This window comes from Panthera onca, chromosome B2, assembly GCF_046562875.1.
Source record: "Panthera onca isolate mPanOnc1 chromosome B2, mPanOnc1 haplotype 2, whole genome shotgun sequence".
In the NCBI taxonomy this organism is placed as follows: Eukaryota; Metazoa; Chordata; class Mammalia; order Carnivora; family Felidae; genus Panthera; species Panthera onca.
In genome coordinates this window covers 104899835-104922737 of record NC_138343.1, presented here as the reverse complement: position 1 = coordinate 104922737, position 22903 = coordinate 104899835, and the positions used below count along the sequence as shown (strand labels likewise).

At 34.3% G+C, this 22903-nt stretch overlaps 1 protein-coding gene across 1 annotated transcript in view; it reads right to left on the bottom strand.

Moving 5' to 3' along the window:
* Positions 1-22903, bottom strand: part of KPNA5 (karyopherin subunit alpha 5) — a 43360-nt gene that overhangs the window by 5513 nt on the left and 14944 nt on the right. Inside the window, exons 8-13 of the mRNA XM_060616473.3 lie at positions 14953-15052; positions 8899-9062; positions 6687-6765; positions 4941-5066; positions 4233-4360; positions 1051-1229 (exon numbers count right to left, since the gene is read on the bottom strand). Coding sequence (XP_060472456.2) covers positions 1051-1229; positions 4233-4360; positions 4941-5066; positions 6687-6765; positions 8899-9062; positions 14953-15052 — 776 coding nt within the window. The remainder of the gene's footprint in view (positions 1-1050; positions 1230-4232; positions 4361-4940; positions 5067-6686; positions 6766-8898; positions 9063-14952; positions 15053-22903) is intronic.

The window sequence follows — 22903 nt, the reverse complement described above, 5'->3', positions numbered from 1 at the left end:
CAAAAACAAACCATCTGGTTAAAAAATAGGCAGAGGATCTGAATAGATGTTTTTCCAAAGAACACAGATATCCAACAGGTTGAAAAGGTGCTCAACCTCACTAATCATCAAGGAAACATAAATAAAAACTGCAATGAAATATCAGCTCACATCTGTTAGAATCAGTTCTCAAAGACTAGAAATAACAAGCACTGATGTGAAGAGAACAGGACCCTGGTGCATTGCTGGTAGGAATGTAAGCTGATGCAGCCACTATGGTAAACTGTGTAGAGGGTTTTCAAAAAATTAAGCTACTCAAAAAAAAAAAAACCAAAAAAAACCCACCATATAATTTAGCAATTCCTTTTCTGGGTATTTATCCAAAGAAAACAAAAACACTAACTAGAAAAGATACCCACACCCCCATGTTCACTGCAGCACTATTTACAGTGGCCCAGATATATAAACAACCTAAGTATTTACTGATGGAAGAGGAATTAAAAAATTGTGGTATACATGCATATAATAAAATATTATTCAGCCATAAAAAGAATGAAATCTTGCCATGTGCGACACGGATGGACCTTAAGGGCATTATGCTAAATAAAATAAGTCACACAAAGAAAGACGAATACCATGTGATCTCACTTATATGTCAAATCCAAAAATACAAAAACAAATGCCAAGCTCCTAGAGGCAGAGAACAAACTGGTGGTTGCCCGTGAAGAAGTTGGCAAAATAGGTATGAAGGAGGTCAAAAGGTACAAACTTCCAGTTATAAATAAGTCATGGGAATATAGTGTACAGTATGGGAACTATACAGTTAAGAATATTTTATTACATATTTATTAAGTTGCTAAGAGAGTAAATCTTAAAAGTGCTCATCACAAGAAAAAATCTTTATACCTATGTACAATAATGGTTGGTAACTAGACTTACTATGGTAATCATTTTGTAGCATATACAAATATTGAATCATTATCTTGTATACCTAAAACCAACATAATGTTAAACAGCAATTAAAAACAAAAAGAATTGACTAGAATGATAAATTTTGAACTGACTGCTTACCATATGCTTCTTCAATGAGAGCACAGTATGGATTAATGCCTATTCCATTTTGCTTAGATTCTTGTTCTCCAAGACGTAGAATATTTTCAAGTCCATTTAAAGCCACTTGGACTATTTTAGAATCCATAACAGTCAATAGGTCACAAAGGGGTTTAATGCAACCTAAGGCTACCAAATACCTTCAGAGTAATTAAAAAAAAAAAAAAAAAGTAGAGGAAAAAAATTTTAAAAAGACTTAAATATTTACAACAACGATAGGAAAATATTCTTTAGTGAAATGTTACATAAACAATTAAGAAAAGTACTCATATATAAACTCAAACATGAAAACATTTAAATATTCATCTACATAGGAACCCGAAACTTCTTTTTACTCTCCTACTCTCATTTAACATAATTAGCCATAAATGATATTACAAATATTACAAAAAGATACACATAAGCAAGTTGGTACTTGGGTCTGTTTTTGCATGGCAATATGAATACTAAGAATAGTGGCTTCAAGGTGCTTTTTTTTCTTTTTTTAAAGGTGAGCCTATGTACACATATCAGGGTCGCATGGGAGTATGCAGAAATGGAGAGGGAAAAGGGACATTTAAATCAAATTTCCCACAAAAACAATTGTAGCTGATGTTCTAAGGTATCTCCTGTGTTTCAGAAGCACAGAAGGCTTCTAGGAGCAAAACAGGCTCTGTTGTGAATAATTTTAACATAATATTCACAAAAGTTATTCCACTCATTTTTTAATACTTTGTCCTTTTCTAGTTTTTATTAGCTCTTTTCCATTCTCTATAAAATAAAGTAACTGATTTATTCACTTGGCAAAACGTCCACTAAGCATAAAGGAAAAAAGCATGTGCAGAAGCCAGAATGCATGACTTCAAGGGCCAAATCCACTCCTTATTAGTTATGTGACTTTGAGTGACTGCTCTGTGCCTCAGTTTCCCCATCTTTAAATGGGGATAATAACAGTACCAAGCTCAGAGTGTTGCTGTAAAAATACAGTTAAGAATTCAATAAAGTTAGTTTCCACTCTCTTTTTTTTTTTTATTTTTTTATTTTTTTTTAACGTTTTATTTATTTTTGAGACAGAGAGAGACAGAGCATGAACAGGGGAGGGTCAGAGAGAGGGAGACACAGAATCTGAAACAGGCTCCAGGCTCTGAGCTGTCAGCACAGAGCCCAACGCTGGGCTCGAACTCACGGACCGTGAGATCATGACCTGAGCCGAAGTCGGCCACTTAACCGAGTGAGCCACCCAGGCACCCTCACTCTCTTTTTTTAAAAAATGTATATACCTTCACTAGAGCACTCACTTGCCATATACTATACTAAAATTGATCAATATATTTGTTGAATGAATATCTCATAGAGGTATGAAGTTAAAGGACATAAAATACATGAAAGTATCTGATATACTGCTGACACTCAGTAACTGAAATGATGTAGCACAACAACTGGCAATATCAGATATTCAATAAATATTAGTGGTATGCATGCTGAAATTAATCTAAGATCTCTTCCGATATATGTAGAATTAATGAAATGGTAAAAATGGTTAGAAAAATAATCACCTTGGTTTGGACACTTGATTCACACTAATAAATCTAATTACATATGGACGACATAATAATGAATATAAACTGAAAAAACACAACTATTTATAGGTGAACAAAGAAACTTTAGTACCCAAAGCACATAAAAATAATATTAGTATATAAAAAATGCAAGCTAGAACAAAGGAAAGATCTTGTTTTATTACTGCTTATATTCATAACATAATGAAATGGAAATGTAATGAAACAAGTAGAATGGAAAATAAAAAGGAGAGATGTTATCAACATGTAGAAATATAAATCTAAGACAGCAAGATATAGTACAAGTGTAGGCAATGATAGACAAAACCTTCTCAGTGATTTGTAAAGTAGCTAGTAGCCTGACTTCTTTTATAAATTAAGAAATAAATCAAATACTAATTAGAAAATACTTCCTAAATAGGCACTTCAAGAAACCTAAAAAGTCCTGAGTTTCCAGACAAATCCATAGAACAAGAAGATTCTGTAGGAAGTTAGGCTTTTAGACAAGTGCAAAGTAGAACCTTGCTATGGGGGAAAAGAGGGTAAATGCACAAGATAAAAAGAAACTCAAGAATTCTGATCGTAAAAGCTGTGATGATTACACATAATAATGATAACAGCAGCTAATCTTAGTAGAGAATTTAATGTTTAAGCACCATGTTAAGCATTTAAATGTATGAATTACATTTAATTATCAAGATACTACCATAAGTACTATCTGTTAATCAAATTCATTTAAAAAATGAAGAAACTGGGGTGCTTAGGTGGCTCAGTCAGTTAAGTGTCTGACTCTTGGTTTTGGCTTAGGTCATGATCTCACAGTTCGTGGGATTCAGCCCCATCCATGTTGGGCTCCAAGCTGACAGTGCAGAGCCTACTTGGGATCCTCTCTCTCTCTCTCTCTCTTTGCCTGTCCCCTGCTTGCTGTCTCTCTCAAAATGAATAATTAAATTAAAAAAAAATTAAGAAACTGTGGATTAAACAGGTAAAATGACTTTGTCAAGGTCATGCAACTTTTACTGAGGGAACAGGATTTGAAAGCATCCTGACTTCAAAGCCCAGAGTACCTATTTATGTTGTTAGTAAAATAAACAAGTAAATAAACAATAAATGGCTTAGATTCAAAAAGTTATCATAAAAAAGAAAGAAAGAATACTAGTAATGAAAAATAAAAGATACCATCCATAGATAAGGCTAATAACCAGTCAGGAGAACATTACTATACAAACAAATGTCTATTTCAATGTATTTTAGATAAGGGATGCTCAAATTCATTAGCCATTTCTATATAATAAAGTTACATGTATGTGACTTTAATGGTCTAAAAAAATTTGCAAATTAATATAGACTGTTCTTTTTCAGATTTTTAATCTCTGATTTTTTAAATACAGTCTGTCAAAGAGAATGGTGTTAATTATCCTTTAATGAAAAAAAAAAACCTGTGAATGAATATACCTAATGTAACAAATGCTTTCATTTCACATTAAAATGCTTACTAACTGATTTAGAAATAATGTTTTAGTTTCATCAACAAATAAAATGTATTTAGTACTTCATTTAGTTCTATTGACATTTTAAAAAATATCAAAAAAATTTTTATCATACCTTACTTGTTCTGGAGTGCCTCCTGATGTTGCATTAGTTATAGCCCAAGCTGCTTCTTTTCTGGTGCGAAACTCTGCTTTCTGAAGAATCTCAATCAAAACAGGAAAAATATTTGCATCTATAACAGCCTGAGGAGGAAAAATGATACAGCATAATCAATGCAAATACTGTTTTAAACATATTAGTAAGTGGAGAGACTCGTTGGTTTTAAAATGTCAGGCTTTTTGGAAATACCTCTGATAATCTTTCTAATCTTTCAACAAACTTTCATGATTGGAGAATATATTAACAGAATATTAATTTTAAATATGAGAAGTACAAGGTGGATAATTTATCAAAATGGATAATTTTTGACTCAAGCTTGGTAAGATCCTAATAAATCACTACTTAAAAGCTTAGAAAAGAAGATCACTACCTATTTAAAACTAATATAAATCCATCCTTTTTAAAGAGTAGCCATATGTGCCAGCACTGTGGGCAATTTTATACACGCACGCACACACACACACACACACACAATTCCTCACTAGACTCCTACAAATTAATGTTATTATTTTAGAGGAGAAAAGGCTATGTTCTTTAAAATACTTTTCAAGATCTTTTTAAGTAACTCACTAAAAAAAAAAAAAAATCACTGGTAAAATGCTGACTTTTGTCCACACTGACTTATGAAATCTTGCTGTTTTCTTAGATCTGAAAGGTATTTACCTGAATCTGAGCTCTATTTCCAGCAGTGATATTAGAAACAGTCCAGCAGGCTTCTTTTCTGATTGATTCCTTTGGGCTACTCAACAAGTGTAAGAGACACGGTAATGCAGAGCAATTCAAAATTACCTAAAACAAAAATCAGAAATGGAAACAAAGTTTTATGACAAAAACAATAACAAAAAACAAAACAAATGAAAAAAATCCACACAAAAATATACTAATGATTTAATTTAGAAATATAAAAACCACTCTGAAAAACTAAATTGGGAAAAAAGGGATTCCTTTCAAAGTAAAACTTAGGTTTTTGCTATCTTCTACCCTCCCTCTTTGCCAAATCTGGTCTAATGCAGGTGCAGAAAGTGCCCTTGTCAAACCACCAAAATGCGAATTAGCAGTACATTCAGAGGTGTGCCCTTCAAGTTTAGGAATACACTCAAGAGTTCAACTGATACAACAATTTGAAGAGAGATTTAGTGACTGGCCAGTATCCGACCCCTAGTTTTACCAAATGAGATGATGGAAAAAAAAAAATCAAACAGGTCGAAAGTACCTGATTCTATAAATGTAAAAAACCTCAATGTCTACAATAAGGTAATTTTTTTTCATTAAAATGTTTATTCCACTTTTCTTTTATAAAATAGTATGTTCTGCTTTGTCTCTTTACATTAATTCCATGCCATAATTATGTTCCTATTTTCAAAATACCCACAATCATTTGCATTAAATTTACTTGGTGAAAAATGCATGAAGCAGTATATGAAAATTCTGCTGAAGAGTGTATGTTTAAAAGGGCATTCTCATTTAAAGAGCTATTTCAAATTAGAAACTATCAATTACTAAGAATTACCTATTTAATAACTAATGTGTAAGTACCTAAATAGGACTTGAATAAATTAAAACTGAAAGACAATATGTAAATTAGAATAAAATTTATTTAATGGTGGCAAAGGAGAACTGAATGTGTTACAGAGTTTAAGTTCCTATCTTCAAAAAAGACTGCCCCAGATGTAATCTTGACATCACACCTTTTTTTTGGTATGTCACCATTCTCCAAAAGACAGACAGACACAGACACATGTAGTTACTAATCCGGGAAATGTTTCCTTCCATTCTCATAATCTAGATCTTCAATCTACTAAAAAAGGCCCTCCCATTTCTAACCAATCCCCTTCTAACCTGTTTATAATCAATCACTCTCTCCCTGATAGTTCCTCTTCCAGTCAACCTTATTGTCTCTTAAACACAACTCATACATCTACTTCTGTACCTATGGTCATATAAATCTCTTCTGGTTTACTCAAATTCTTCTCCATCTTTAAAATACAGTTTAATTACAACTCCGTTATGGAATCTACAAAGATTTCTCAGCACAGTGATCTCTTCTTAAAATTTTTTATCGCATTTACTGACCAATCAGCTCTCGTCAAACATATACTAAACTTGGGCAATTTACTTTGTTTTAATATGTATTTTCTCCTCAATTTTATCATAAATCCCTCAAGAGCCTACCTTCTATCTTATACTTCTTTACATCAATATATATATATCTAGGATAGTGCTTTCACACAGAGGTATTTGAGGTTAATCACTTATTACCAAGAATATGCTTATTACCATTACATTGTAGATGTCTATATAGTTGTGGCAATGCTAAAGTCTTGATTAATATGTAACCAAGTAGTATGAAACTAGGTAAATTTCTTAAAATCCATTATGTTAACAATTTATATTAAAGTCTGAACTCACCTGTGTTTGAATATCATCACCAGTCACAATATTACCAACTGCTCTTAATGCAGGTGAAACAACTTTATAATCATTGTGCCTAAAAATAATAAAAATACCAACTTACATGATATATGAGAGTTAAAATTTACCCAAAAAATGCAAAAATAGTACAAAAATACCTGTATACTCTTTACCCAGAAATCCCATTCAAGTTCCACTAGTTACCCTAGTAACACCTAATCCAGGATTATGTATTACACCCAGCTGTCATGTCTCTAGTCTCTTTCAATACAAAAAAGTTCCTATTTTTTTCTTTATGATCTTGACATTTTTGATGATCATAAGCCAGTTATCTGTTTTTCCTCCAATGTATCCTCATGATTAAGACACAGATCACCTACTTTTAGCTGGGACATCACAAATGCTATAGTCTTTTCATTACATAGTATAGCATCTGACACCTGTTTTTTCTACAATAGTGGTGCAGAACTCCAGTCAATTAGCATGATGTTTGTCAGATTTCTCCTCTTTAACATTACTGTTTTTCCCTTTATAATTAATATTTTGGAGAGGATATACTTTTATACTATGTAAAATCCCATTCCTTATCCCACTTTTACCACTACTTTCACCATTTCTTGATGTGTATTGTTTGAATTATTATTCATATTGTTGCCAATGATGATTTTCTAATACCATTATTTCAACTGTATGTCTTTTCTACTTTATCTATTGATCTACCTACTTATTTTAGTATGGACTCATGGACTCCTATTTTATTCAATACATTAGTTTGGTTCTTGTTAATGAAGACTAGTAAAAACCAAGATTTTGTGTGTTCAGCTTTTTAATATAGATGTATCTCTACTCCCAGGCTCTTTAAGAGGATAAACACACACACACACACACACACACACACACATTTATTTCTACATCTCTTTATGTTAAAAGCCATGAGTTCACATTCAAATCTCCAGTTCTAATCTAATACCACAAGATTATTCTGGCTTTCCTCCCTTCCATATTTGTATTTCCATTCTCTTAGAATAAGAAACTGGCTTCTTTTATCATAATCTCCCCACACATAACCAATCTTCTGATCTGGCTAGGCTGTTATCCATCATTTGTTGGCTCCAAACCTTGTTCCAGCCTGCCTGCTCTTCTGGTCTAATGGGTGCCACCCTCAAGCTTGAGCCCTGATACCCCCATTAGATGTTGTCCTCAGACTGGAGCCACAACCCCTTATCAGACCTCTCTTCTTTGTACTGTCTGCCTTGTTTGTTTTTTTGACAAAAGGAAGGAATATAGTAAATCTTTTTTTAAAAAAAGGATACAGAAACCATCTTGAAAATTATATATATATATATATATATATATATATATATATATATATATATAACATATATATGTGTGTGTGTATATATATACACATATATATACATATATGTGTATATATATATACATATATATATATATATACACATATATGTATATATATGTGTATATATATATTTTTTTTAGAGCAAGAGAGGAAGCAGGGGAGGGGCAGAGGAAGAGAGAGAAAGAATCCTAAGCAGGCTCCAAACTCAGCACAGTGCCCAACAAAGGGCTTGATCCCACGACCCTGGGATAATGATCGGAGCTGAAATCAAGAGTCAGATGCTCAACCAACTGAGCCACCCAGCCACTCCAAGAAACTATCTTTTTAAAACAAGTTGTCTTACAAGTTTTTAACTTCTTTTATAGAAAATATATTCTTTTTAAAGAAGGTAGCAATAACAGCCCAGCAAGAGAAATACTAACACAAGTGAAATACTAAATGTTTTCATTACATGGACTTTTACATAAGTTAGCTATTGTAATGAACAATTAACTAGATTACAGGTTCTGTAAGAACAAGTACTGTGTTCTATACTTCATTAACAATATCTTGTACAACACTAGAGGCAATAGGAATTCCATATATACCTGCTGAATTAAGTCCCTCCCACTCATTAAGAGATTAAAATTAATGAAATATATTAATGAAATGATTAGTTCCAACTAGAGGATATGAGATGCAAATTTAAGCATTATAGCTTTTCAGCATTATAGCTGTTCTGAAAAGTGGGGTTGATGGCTTTTTAATCCTTCCTGAAGATGGTGACTCTTGAGATATTTACAAGGCCATTACTCTAACTGCTAGACTTAATACACAATCATACAATTATTTATCATAAATTATAGTTACATCAAAAGTTCCACCAATCTTCGACAGACTCCAGAATCAATGACTGCTTGAATTTTATCATTGGGTCCATCAGAGAGATAAGAAAGGGCCCAGCACACATCTGCTAATACATCTGGGTCACTGCTAAACAATAATCGTGACAAGACATTTAAGCAAGGTGAAACCTGGAAGAAAAGAAAAGAGCCAATATTTAACAATTTTCTCTAAGACCAAGTTTCCTTAGGCAAATGCAGAAACTCATTTTAAAACAAAAATTTAATAATACAAAAGTACCAGCGAAATTAACACATTCTATTATTTTAAAATTATGATCAGATATATGAACATATAATTATTTCCAATTAATCTTAAATAAGATATGTGGTAATTTAAAGCTTTTTAGGGTAATGAAATACATATTTGAGATGCTCTATGTTTAAATCATACACATACACACCCAAAAAAGGCATATCAAAACAGAGGGAAGTAAAAATGTTAAAAGTGTCTAATATAATAATCATGGAATATGATACAACATAAATGAATCTCAACCTACTCATCATATGTACATTATTGGAAATAAACCTAATAACAGTTGAGGATTAAAGGTGTAGAAAATACAAAAAGAAATCTGAAAGGTTTTTAAATGGAAGTCACTACTAAACTCTACTTCTTAATGTAATTAAACCCTGAATCTTCAATTAAACACACACACACACACACACACACACACACCAGAGACTTAAGCCCTCTAGCATTAATATTACAACTAATTAGCTGTGCAATGAGCACATCACTTCATCTCTGAGACTCAGTTTCCAATTCTGTGAAACAAAGGCTGAATTAGATAAATTTATGATCTTTCCTTTCTTAGGTCAGACAGACCTAGATTCATTAGCTGTGTGACCATGGGCAAATTACTTAACATCTCTGAAACCCATTTTCTTCATTTATAAAACAGGAATAACACAGTCCTGTTAAATTATAAGAATGCACATAGCATCTTAGAATAGTACTGGCATATAGTAAGCACCGAGACTGAGATGTTGGTTGGCTCTTTTTATTGCCATGATCAGTATTGATTCTATATTCCTTAAAGTTTTTTTTTTTAATGTTTGTTTATTTTTGAGGGAGAAAGAGAGAGCATGCATGTACACACACACATAAACCACACACAGGGGTGGGCAGAGAGAGGGAGACAGAATCCTAAGCAGGCTCCAGGCTGTCACGGCGGAGCCCCGACGCAGGGCTCAAACTCATGAACCGTGAGATCATGACCCGAGCTGAAATCAAGAGTCAGACACTTAACCAACTGAGCCACCCAGGCGTCCTTGAAGTTTGTTTTGTTTTGTTTTGTTTTGTTTTATCAGCAACCTAAAGTATCCCTTCTATCTCAGAAAAGGGCTGTATGCTAAATTTAGATATGCTACAAAAAAAAGAGTAATGATAGCTTTTTCATGCTTAGTATTTTATTTTTATTCAAAAAAAATTTTTTTTAAATGTTTACTTATTTTTTGAGAGAGAGAGAGAGAGAGAGAGAGAGCAGGGGAAAGACAGAGAGAGATGGAGACACAAAATCCGAAGCAGGCTCCAGGCTCCAGTTGTCAGCACAGAGCCCAAGACACGGAGCTCAAACTCATGGACCGTGAGATCATGACCTAAGCCGAAGTCAAACGCTTAACCAACTGAGCCACCCAGATGCCCCTCATGCTCTAGTATTTTAGATGAATTTTCTCTTTACCTTGATTTTAAAGACTGCCAGGACATAAACTATAACCTTCTAAAAATACTTATCAATGTTCTCTGCTGGGCCGTCTCCTGTAAGGATGACCCTAGGGCCCTGGAACAAGAAATAGTTTCTTTACAAAATAGATGTGTTTGTAAGTTAGTAAAACAAATCTGCACAACTGGATCTTTCCTGAACAATCATGCCTTCACCCTTGCCAACCACCTTCTCTTCCTTGAACAGAGAAATGTGTAAATTATTTTTAAAGCAAATATAAATTTTTGAGTTAAAAAATTCAGCATAGCTAATCCATATCTTTGTACTGACTTAAAAAACAGTGAAGTACTACATATTTTTAAAGGACGCAAAATAAAATTATTTCTGATTCACTGTCTTCTCAGAACAAGGAAAAGAAGAAAGAGAAATACAAATTCTATCTCTGAGGAGTGCAGTGGACATCGGTAATCCTGCCCGTAATATATAGGGGACACGATTATAAATGAGGAGGGAAAGGTGGCACCTCAATGCCTGGAGAGGTAGCTACCAATAAGAAGGAAGCTTAAAAAAAAAAGAAGAAGAAAGCTAATTTATCATCCAACTATCATCCCAAAGATCTCTAGAATCAGAGGTACCAGGTATCACAGAAAACACAGAAGAGGAACAGTGTTAAAACAGAAAGAGCTTAAAAATCTAAATGGGAAACAGGTTAGACTCTGGGTCCCTACCATATAGGTAGGTGTCTAATATTCTCAATGCTACCAAAGACTAGAGGTTTATTTTAAGGAGAAGCTGAACAACAAAAAGTGAACTACAGAAACTGAACTTTGGGGTATCAGGCATAGACAAGGTTGAAATAAAGCACAGGATCAGAAATTCCAGAGTAAAAGTTTACATACTAACTGAAGAAATCCTCTAGCCGTCTTCCAATACCCAATTCTCACATCTCCAGTAGTATTATCTATACACCACACCTCAACCCAATCTATTTACTTTCCAGCAGGAGACTGGAAAATCGTCTCTGGAGACAGTATGATCTCAGAAAGCATACTGAAATTTGGAGTTCCTCAGAGAAAACATGGTTTTGCTGTCCAATTACTCTGTAATGAAGTCCATGAAATGATGAGTCTAAACACCCACCTATCTACCCATTTTCCATTTAGCTTTTACTGCCTGCTTCCTAAGTATGTCCAGAGTACCCAAGACCACCAGTTAAATGAGAAGATCCCCCAGTAAAAATGAGACTAAGACAAACAAACCATAAACAAAACAAAAACATACAAAAAAAGAGACACCAGAAAAAATAAAAGCTCAAAAAAACTGTAAATCCTCACAGATACACAATTTGCTAGGTCCATAAAAGAAGCTTATAGAAGAAGTCTATATAAAAATGAGCAGAAAACAAAAAAAAAAAATCTTGAAAATATAAAATATGATTGTAAAAATAAAAATTTCAAAAAAAGTCAACAATACAGGAAAAATCTCTCATAGAAAAATCACAGAAAATGTACGCAACAAAAGTCTTAAGCCCTTTTAACGTGAATTACACTATAAGCTTGGGATATATAAGTAAACAAGAAGAGACAAAGATTCCTAACTCTAAGGAGTTTATATTTTAATGGAAGATTTTTTTAAATTAATATATGTAAAAAATTTTAAAAACACATACTATGTTAAAGGATGCTGAGGAAAAAAATTAGATTAAAATGTGGAAGTCAGTGGCTGGAGGCAGTGACAGATTACATTATTATACACAGTAATCAGAGTAGAGCTCATGGAAAAGGTGATTTATAAGCAAGCAGTTAAGGAAGAAAAGGGAATTAGGTACATATTAAGCAGATACTAAGCATTAAGTTGTAGGCCAATGGTTCTCAAAGTGTGGTCCATGGACCCCTGGAGGATTCCTGAAACTTTCAGGGGGCTCTTTAATGCCAAAACCATTTTCATAATTATTCTAACACATAATGGGTCTTTTTCACTTTGTTGGCATTTGTACTAAAGCTACAAAAGCAATGGTGGGTAAAACTATCAGTACTTCAGTATAAATCAAGGCAGTAGTGGGGCGCCGGGGTGGCTCAGTCGGTTGAGCGTCCGACTTCAGCTCAGGTCACGATCTCGCAATCTCGCGGTCCGTGAGTTCGAGCCCCGCATCAGGATCTGGGCTGATGGCTCAGAGCCTGGAGCCTGCTTCTGATTCTGTGTCTCCCTCTCTCTCTGCTCCTCCCCCGTTCATGCTCTGTCTCTCTCTCTCTGTCTCAAAAATAAATAAAAACGTTAAAAAAAAAAAAATCAAGGCAGTAGTACCAAAGTGTACCACTGATCTTTGAATTTTTTACCTCCACATACTTAGAAGGGGAGAGAAACCCAGTTTCATTTAAGAATTAACTTGTTGAAACAGTTAAAACTACTAATTTTATTAAATCTCAACTCCTGAATACAGGTTTTTTTGAATACATTATAAGATGAAATGGGAAATATGCACATACACATATATATACATATAAAATATATTTTAAGGGGCACCTGGATGGCTCAGTAGGTTAAGCAGCTGACTCTTGATTTAAGCTCAGGTCATGATCTCATGGTTCATGAGTTTGAGCCACTTGGGATTCTGTCTCTCCCTCTCTGCCCCTATCCCATTTGTGCACTGTCTTTCCTTCTCTCTCTCAAAAATAAATAAATATATATTTAAAAAAATAATCCAATACTGTTACTAATAGGGAAAAAGGAAAAATCAAACATGGCATTTTAAACTAATTATATATTTACAACTATCTCATAATTATTATTTAAAAATATACACATACAGATCCACACTATTTTAAAAGCAGAGGAAGGCAACAAAACCCCAAACGCTTAAAAGGAATGTATTTTAAAGAAAGAAATTTAAAATGAAAAGCAATGCATAAACCAAAGTTCACGGAGTAAAATCTCAATTAAAGTAGCATTTTTAAGAGGTAAAATAGATTACAATGATTGCTAAAACCATAAATATAATTAGCAAGCAAATTCTACATGCAAGTCTAAACATATAAATAGCTGGTGAAAGATTCACCACCATCAGTTGAATGGACCCTTATCATCTCCTTAGATAAAATATGAACATTTTCTTTCCTTCCAATTCTATAATGATCATGCCAAATAATCAGCTTTTTTATATAGGTTTTTTTCTAAGGCTGTTTGAGGGGTACTTGTGTACCACATAATATTCTTTTCCTTGTATTATACACAGTCCAAATACTCATTTCTTCTTTCACTATTAAAGTGAAAATTATAAAAAATCCTTTTATACTGAATAAGGCCATTGTTGCAACATTGTTTTATAATATGCTTCCTCGAGGAGCTGTGGTACAACTTATGCAAAACTTTTCTAAGATATATATCTATTAAACCAAATTTCTGATTAAAATAATAATTTTGTTCCTCCTTTTAGCATACTTTACAATGCTTTAAACTAGCTCTTTAGTCATATTATGCACTTGTCAACAAACATGGAATAGAATAAGCATAGATGGTAGTATAAGAATTTTATGAACTATGATTGAACCCATAACATGCTATGGGGTGTGGAGAAAGATCAACAGAATCATGGTACCAATGAGATTTTAAAGTCGTGTTGGCAGTTCACATGAAATGTGGCCAAATCATCCATTTTTAAAACTGGAATGGTTAAAGCATAAATGAGAAGGCATACTAATTCATGCATATTTTTGAATAAGGAATTTATTATTTTTTGCCCCCAGAAACGTTATCACTAAATCCACACCAGATTTTGAGCTCTTGTTCCTCTTTAATTAATACTGAATTCAGAAGAAGTATAATGATAGCCCAGAAATTTACCTACATTCTATTTTTTTAACAGCATCTTATTGGTAAGACAATAGAACTAGACTGGGAATTTATTAATAATAATCTACTCTTTTAGCAGAATATGAGGAGATGGGGAAAAAGATATTCTAAACAGATAAAAAGTACACTGGGAAAGCAGAAGCCACCATGGACTAATTACTTTTCAGATTTTACAACTAAGAGTAGACCTGGATGAATTACCTTTACCTTTTTAGGGGCTTCAATTTCCTATAAATGAAAAGGACTAGACTAGTGGATTTCTAAAGTCAACATTAACGTACATAAACAACAAAGTGACAATGGTTGCTGAGGGGCAATCATGAGGTAAAGTAAGAGCAGAAGGGAAACTTCTTTTCCACTGTATATCTCAATATTGTCTGGTCAATAAAGAAAATAATTACCAAAAAAAGGCATAATGTTTCCTTCAATCTCTAAAAATCTATTATAAGGAGATTTAAACATTTACATAGATAGATTCCTTAATTTGTATATTTTATTCATACCTTACTAAAGTTTGGAGGAGGGTTTTTCCCTCTACATAAATTTGAGAGGGCCCATACAGCATTTCTGGTTGTTGTTAGTCTGTTTGAATTTGTTAATAACCTGCCAAAAAAAAAAAAAAAAAAAAAAAGAAAGAAAGAAAGAAAGAAAAAAAAGAAAAGAAAAAAGAAAATTGTCACTTTACATTCATTTTTTCTCTTTAGCTATTTTGTATCATAAAGTATAAAAATTCGCAATATATTTCATAAGGTAGTCAAACCCAAGTGGTAAACTAGGAAAGGGGAATTTTAAAAATAATTATATCCCCAGAAATAAAAATATATATCACCACTTTATTTTTAAAAATTGGAATCTATGATCTGAATAGATTTTTACAAGACATAAAACATGTCAAAATAAAGGGTGTCATGGAAAACTGACTCATTTCTATATACTTTAAAAAGAGTATTGGATTACTTTTTTTTTTACCATGAAAATAATACATTATACTTTTAGGAAGCAAGGTATGTACACAGGGTCAAATCAAATGCAGATCAGCTACTGAGAAGAGATGTTTTGTTCTGAATAGATTGTCTCTCAGTATATTTGATCTGCAACCTGCCACAGCTATACAGAAACTAGGTTTAAAAAAAAAAAAACCTCTATTCTGTAGTGACATCAGCAAAAATGGTAGAGAAGGTAACTTTTGCAGCTTGTCCCCCACTAGAAAAAAATATATAAACAACAACAAAAAAATCTGCAAACTTTGTCAGAATCAACTTTATCAGAACTCTTGAAGACAGGGGCACCTGGGCAGCTAAGTCACTTAAGCATCCAACTCTTGGAGTTTCAGCTCAGGTCATGATCTCACAATCAGTGAGATGGAGCCTAACCCCTAGTGGGCATTGCAGTGCTGAGCCTGCTTGGGATTCTCTCTCCCTCTCTGCCCCTCCCCCATTTGCAGCACTCTCTCTCAAAATAAACATTAAAAAAAAAAAAAAAAAGAAATCCCAAATACAAAATCTAACAGCGTGTGCTGTTAGGAAATAGAAGCAAAACAGCAAAGACACTCCAAACCCAGCACAGAAGAGAAATAATAAAGATCAGAGCAGAAATAAACAATATAGAATCTAAAAAAACTGTAGAGCAGATCAATGAAACCAAGAGTTGGTCTTTTTTTTTTTTTTTTTAATTTTTTTTTAAGTTTATTCATTTTTCAGAGAGAGAGAGACAGAGTATGAGCAGGGGAGGGGTAGAGAGAGAGGGAGACACAGAATCCGAAGTAGGCTCCAGGCTCCAAGCTGTCAGCACAGAGCCTGATGCGGGGCTTGAACTCACAAACTGTGAGATCATGACCTGAGCTGAAGTCGGACGCTCAACCGACTGCGCCACCCAGGCGCCCCAAGAGTTGGTTTTTTGAAAAAATAAACAGAATTGATAAACCTCTAGCCAGGCTTCTCAAAAAGAAAAGGGAGATGACCCAAATAGATAAAATCATGAATGAAAATGGAATTATTACAACCAATCCCTCAGAAATACAAGCAATTACCAGGGAATACTATGAAAAATTATATGCCAACAAACTGGACAAACTGGAAGAAATTGACAAATTCCTAAGCACTCACAAACTTCCAAAACTCAAACGGGAAGAAATAGAAAATTTGAATAGACCCATAACCAGTGAGGAAATTGAATCAGTTATTAAAAATCTCCCAACAAATAAGAGTCCAGGATCAGATGGCTTCCCTGGGGAATTCTACCAGACATTTAAAGCAGAGATAACACCTATCCTTCTCAAACTGTTCCAAAAAATAGAAAGGGAAGGAAAACTTCCAGACTCATTCTATGAAGCCAGCATTACTTTGATTCCCAAACCAGACAGAGACCCAGAAAAAAAAAGAGAACTATAAGCCAATATCCCTGATGAATATGGATGCAAAAATTCTCAACAAGATACTAGCAAATTGAATTCAACAGCACATAAAATTATTCACCATGATCAAGTGGGATTCATTCCTGGGCTGCAGGTCTGGTTCCACATTCGTAAATCAATCAACGTGATACATCACATTAATAAGATAAGAACCATATGATCCTGTCAATCGAGGCAGAAAAGCTTTTGACAACATTCAGCATCCTTTCTTAATAAAAACCCTCGAGAAACTCAGGATAGAAGGAACACATTTAAACATCATAAAAGCCATTTATGAAAAGCCCACAGCTAATACCATCCTCAATGGGGAAAAACTGAGAGCTTTCCCGCTGAGATCAGGAACACGACAGGGATGTCCACTCTCACTGCTGTTGTTTAACATAGTGTTGGAAGTTCTAGCATCAGCAATCAGACAACAAAAGGAAATCAAAGGCATCAAAATTGGCAAAGATGAAGTCAAGCTTTCGCTTTTTGCAGATGACATGATACTATATGTGGAAAACCTGACAGATTCCACCAAAAGTCTGCTAGAACTGATACATGAATTCAGCAAAGTCGCAGGATACAAAATTAATGTACAGAAATCAGTTGCATTCTTATACACTAATAATGAAGCAACAGAAAGACAAATAAAGAAACTGATCCCATTCACAATTGCACCAAGAAGCATAAAATACCTAGGAATAAACCTAACCAAAGATGTACAAGATCTGTATGCTGAAAACTATAGAAAGCTTATGAAGGAAATTGAAGAAGATATAAAGAAATGGGAAAAACATTCCGTGTTCATGGATTGGAAGAATAAATGTTGTCAAAATGTCAATACTACCCAAAGCTATCTACACATTCAATGCAATCCCAATCAAAATTGCACCAGCATTCTTCTCGAAGCTAGAACAAGCAATCCTAAAATTTGTATGGAACCACAAAAGGCCCCAAATAGCCAAAGTAATTTTGAAGAAAACCAAAGCATCACAATCCCAGACTTTAGCCTCTACTACAAAGCTGTAATCATCAAGATAGCATGGTACTGGCACAAAAACAGACACATAGACCAATGGAATAGAGTAGAGGCTCCAGAATTGGACCCACAAATGTATGGCAAACTAATGTTTAACAAAGCAGGAAAGAGTATCCAATGGAAAAAAGACAGTCTCTTTAACAAATGGTGCTGGGAAAACTGGACAGCAACATGCACACGAATGAAACTAGACGACTTTCTTACACCATTCACAAAAATAAACTCAAAATGGATGAAGGACCTGAATGTGAGACAGGAAACCATCAAAACCCTAGAGGAGAAAGCAGGAAAAAACCTCTTTGACCTCAGCCGCAGCAATTTCTTACTTGACACATCTCCAAAGGCAAGGGAATTAAAAGCAAAAATGAACTATTGGGACCTCGTGAAGATAAAAAGCTTCTGCACTGCAAAGGAAAAAATCAACAAAACTAAAAGGCAACCGACAGAATGGGAAAAGATATTTGCAAATGACATATCAGACAAAGGGCTAGTATCCAAAAATCTATAAAGAGCTCACCAAACTCCATACCCGAAAAACAAATAATCCAGTGAAGAAATGGGCAGAAGACATGAATAGACACTTCTCTAAAGAAAACATCCAGATGGCCAACAGGCACATGAAAAAATGCTCAACGTCACTCCTCATCAGGGAAATACAAATCAAAACCACACTGAGATATCACCTCACGCCAGTCAGAGTGGCCAAAATGAACAAATCAGGAGACTATAGATGCTAGAGAGGATGTGGAGAAACAGGAACCCTCTTGCACTGTTGGTGGGAATGCAAATTGGTGCAGCCACTCGGGAAACAGTGTGGATGTTCATCAAAAATTAAAAACAGATCTATCTTATGACTGCTAGGAATTTACCCAAGGGATACTGCTAGGAATTTACAGGAGTGCTGATGCATAGGGGCACTTGTACCCCAATGTTTATAGCAGCACTCTCAACAATAGCCAAATTATGGAAAGAGCCTAAATGTCCATCAACTGATGAATGGATAAAGAAACTGTGGTTTACATATATAATGGAATACTACTTGGCAATGAGAAAGAATGAAATCTGGCCTTTTGTAGCAACGTGGATGGAACTGGAGAGTGTGATGCTAGGTGAAATAAGTCATACAGAGAAAGACAGATACCGTATGTTTTCACTCTTATGTGGATCCTGAGAAACTTAACAGAAGACCATAGGGGAGGGGAAGGGAAAAAAAAAGACAGGGAGGGAGGCAAACCATAAGAGACTCTTAAAAGCTGAGAATAAACTGAGGGTTGATGGGGGGTGGGAGGGAGGAGAAAGTGGGTGATGGGCATTGAGGAGGGCACCTGTTGGGATGAGCACTGGGTGTTGTATGGAAACCAATTTGTCAATAAATTTCATATTTAAAAAAAAAGAACTCTTGAAAACAGTCAAAAGTTTACAAAGAAAACTTTTAAATAGGAAAGGGCTAAAATGTGGTGGGCTTTAAACAGCATAATTTACCCTTGCCCAACTCCCTCCCCACTCTGGCAGCAGTCTTTTTTACATTTTTTTTTAATGTTTATTTATTTTTGAGAGAGACAGAGACAGAGTTGAGCAGGGGAGGGGCAGAGAGAAAGGGAGACAGAATCCGGAGCAGCCTCCAGGCTCTGAGCAAGCTGTCAGCACAGAGCCTGAGGTGGGGCTCAAACCCACAAACCGACAGATCATGACCTGAGCTGAAGTCAGAGGCTTCAGCTGAGCCAACTGAGCCACCCAGGCACTCCCTGGCAACAGTCTTGAAGAAGAAAGCTAGAGCTCCCACTGTGAGTTCCTGGTTCTAAAAATAGAGCTAAAGAGACGTGTTTCCGAGAAATTATGTCTGTCTGTTTTGATCTGTGTGGGTGCTGCCTACAGGACTGATGCAGGGGGCTTGACTTTGTTTTGTCTAACTAGGAACTCCTCATTAAGACCAGCAGCTAAATTCTCATCAAAATCCATGGAGGACAGAAGGCAATGAGATTTATATTTAATCTGCTGAAAAAAAAAAAAAAAAAAAGCTGTCAACTAAGAATTCTGTATCCTGCAAGAATTCTATATCATGTAAAACTATCCTTCAAAATGATCAAAGAGAGAGTAAAAGATTCCCTGCACAACAAAAGCTGAGAAAATTCATCACTAGTAGATTTGCTTTACAAAAGTAACTAAAACTGAAAGCACAGTAAACAGTAACTCAAAACCAGAAGAAAAAAAAAGAACACTGCTAAAAATAAGTATATAGGTTAATATAAAAGCTAGTAGTTTTGATTTGTAATTTTTCTTTTTTTTCTATAGGATTCAAAAAATAAATAAAGTAATAATTATAAGTCGATGTTAACTGGCATACAATGTACAATGTTATTTTTGACAATAGCAACTTAAAGGAGGTAGGACAGTAATATACAGGAGCAAAGTTTTTTCATAAGATTGAGATTAAATTGGTATTAATTTAAACAAGGTTATTGTAAGTTTAAGATGTTAACTGTACTCCCTGGATTAATCATTAAGAAAATAACTAGAAAATATACAGAAAAGGAGATGAGAAAGGAATCAATACCATATCTTACCACAAAAAATCAAACACAAAAGAAGGCAATAAGGAACTGAGAAGCAAAAAAGATATAAAACATACAGAACACAATAAAATGGCAGAAGTCCTTCCTTGTCAGTATTTATGCTGATTACAAATGGATTAAAGCCTTCAATTAGAAGGCAGTGACTGGCAGAATACATTTTTAAAAAACCCAAAAATAAACAAGCAACAATCTATAAGCCATCTATAATAAACTTTACAAGATACTCACTTTAGATTTAAAGGCACAAAGAGGCTGAAAGTGAAAGGATGGAATCAGATAAATACTAATTATACTAGTATCAGATAAACAGACTTCAAGTTAAAAGTTATTTTAAGGTGGGGTGCCTGGGTGGCTCAGTTGGTTAAGCCACTGACTCTTGATTTCAGCTCAGGTCATGATCCTATGGTTCATGGGTTCGAGCCCCAAGTCTGGCTCTGCACTGACAATGTGGGGCCTGCTTGGGATTCTCTCTTTCTCTCTGCCCCTCCCCCCTGCTCGCTCACTCTCTCTCTTAAAATAAATAAACTTAAAAAAAAGTTATTTTAAGAGACAAACACGAATACTATATATTGATAAAAAAAAATCAATCCATAATGAAGATATAACACTTAAAACTTATAAAACCTAACAACACAGCAAAGTATACAAAGCAAAAATGGTTACACCTGAAGGAAGAAATACACAGTTGAACAATCATAGTTAGAAACTTCAATACACTGTTTTCAGTAATGGATAGAACACCTAGATAGATGATCAGCAAAAAAACAGGGAACTTCAACAAGACTATAAACCAACTAAATATAAAAGACACCTATACAACATTCAACTCAGTAACAACAGAATATATATTCTTCTCAAGTGCACATTAAACATTCCTCAGGATATACTGTATGTTAGATCACAAAGCACTACCAATGAACAAGTCAAAAAAGAAATCCAGGAACAAATTTCACCTAAACACCATCAAAAAAATAATAAAATACTTAGGAATAAATTTAATCAGTTCTGTACCCTGAAAACAGATTCATATGGAATTGCAAGGAATCCTCTATAGCTAAAACAACCTTAACCAAAAAAAGAAAATTGAAGGACTCACGTGTTCTCGTTTCAAAATCTACCACAAAGGTACTGAAATCAAAACAATATGGTACTGGCGTAAGGATAGATGTATATATCAATGGAACAGAATTAAGACTCTAGAAATGAACCCACACATGTATAGTCAACTCATTTACAACAAAGGTGTCAAGACTGTTCAATGGGGAAAGAATATTTTGTTCAACAAATCATGCTGGGATAAGTGAATGCCCAAATGCAACTCACATCATATAAAAAAAAAAATAACTCAAAATGGATCAAAGATGTAAATATAAGAGCTAAGACCGTAAGATTCTTAGAAGAGAACATAATGGCAAATATTCACAACCTTAAATTTGGCAATGGTTTCTTACATACGACACCAAATGCATAAGCAACAAAAGGAAAAAACAGATACATTGGATTTCATCAATTTAAAAAACTTTTGTGAATCGATGGACACTATCAAGAGAGTAAAGACAACCCAGAGAACGCAAAACAAAACAAAACAAAACAAAACAAACTGTAAATCATTTACCTGATAAGAATCTATTCAGAATATACGAAGAAATCTTTTTTTTTAATGTTTATTTACTTTTTGAGAGAGAGAGACAGAGCGCGAGCAGGGGAGGGGCAGGGAGAGAGGGAGACACAGAATCTGAAGCAGGCTCCAGGCTCTGAGCTGTCATCACAGAGCCTAATGTGGGACTTGAACTCATGAACCGTGATATCATGACCCAAGCCTAAGTTGGACACAACTGACTGAACCACCCAGGCACCCCTATGAAGAATTCTTGTAACACAACAACGAGACAAATAACTAAATTTAAAAAAATACTCAAAAGACTTAATAAACATTCTCCAAAGAAAATATACATATGGCCAACAAACCTATGAAAAGATGTTCAATGCAAATCAAAGCAAAATGAGATACCGTCTTACAGCCTTAAATCAGAATCAGAATAACAGATAACAAGCGCTGATGAGAATATGGAAAACCTGAAACTCTCATACATTGCTGGTGGGAGTGTAAAATGGTACTGCTGCTATGGAAAACAGTTTGGTGATTCTTAAACAGTTAAAGATAGAATTACCATACAACCCAGCAATTCTATTCATAGGTATATACCTAAAAAGAATGAATGTTCATAGGAATACTATATAATCAAAAGATGGGGGGGAAAAAACCCCAAATGACCATCAACTGATGAATAAGGGAACAAAATACAATAGAAGATTATTCAGCCACAAAAATAATGAAGTACTGATACATGCTATAATATGGATGAACCTTGAAAACATATGCTAAGTGAAAGAAGCCAGATACAAAAGGTCACACAACATATGATTCCATTTTTATGAAATATCCA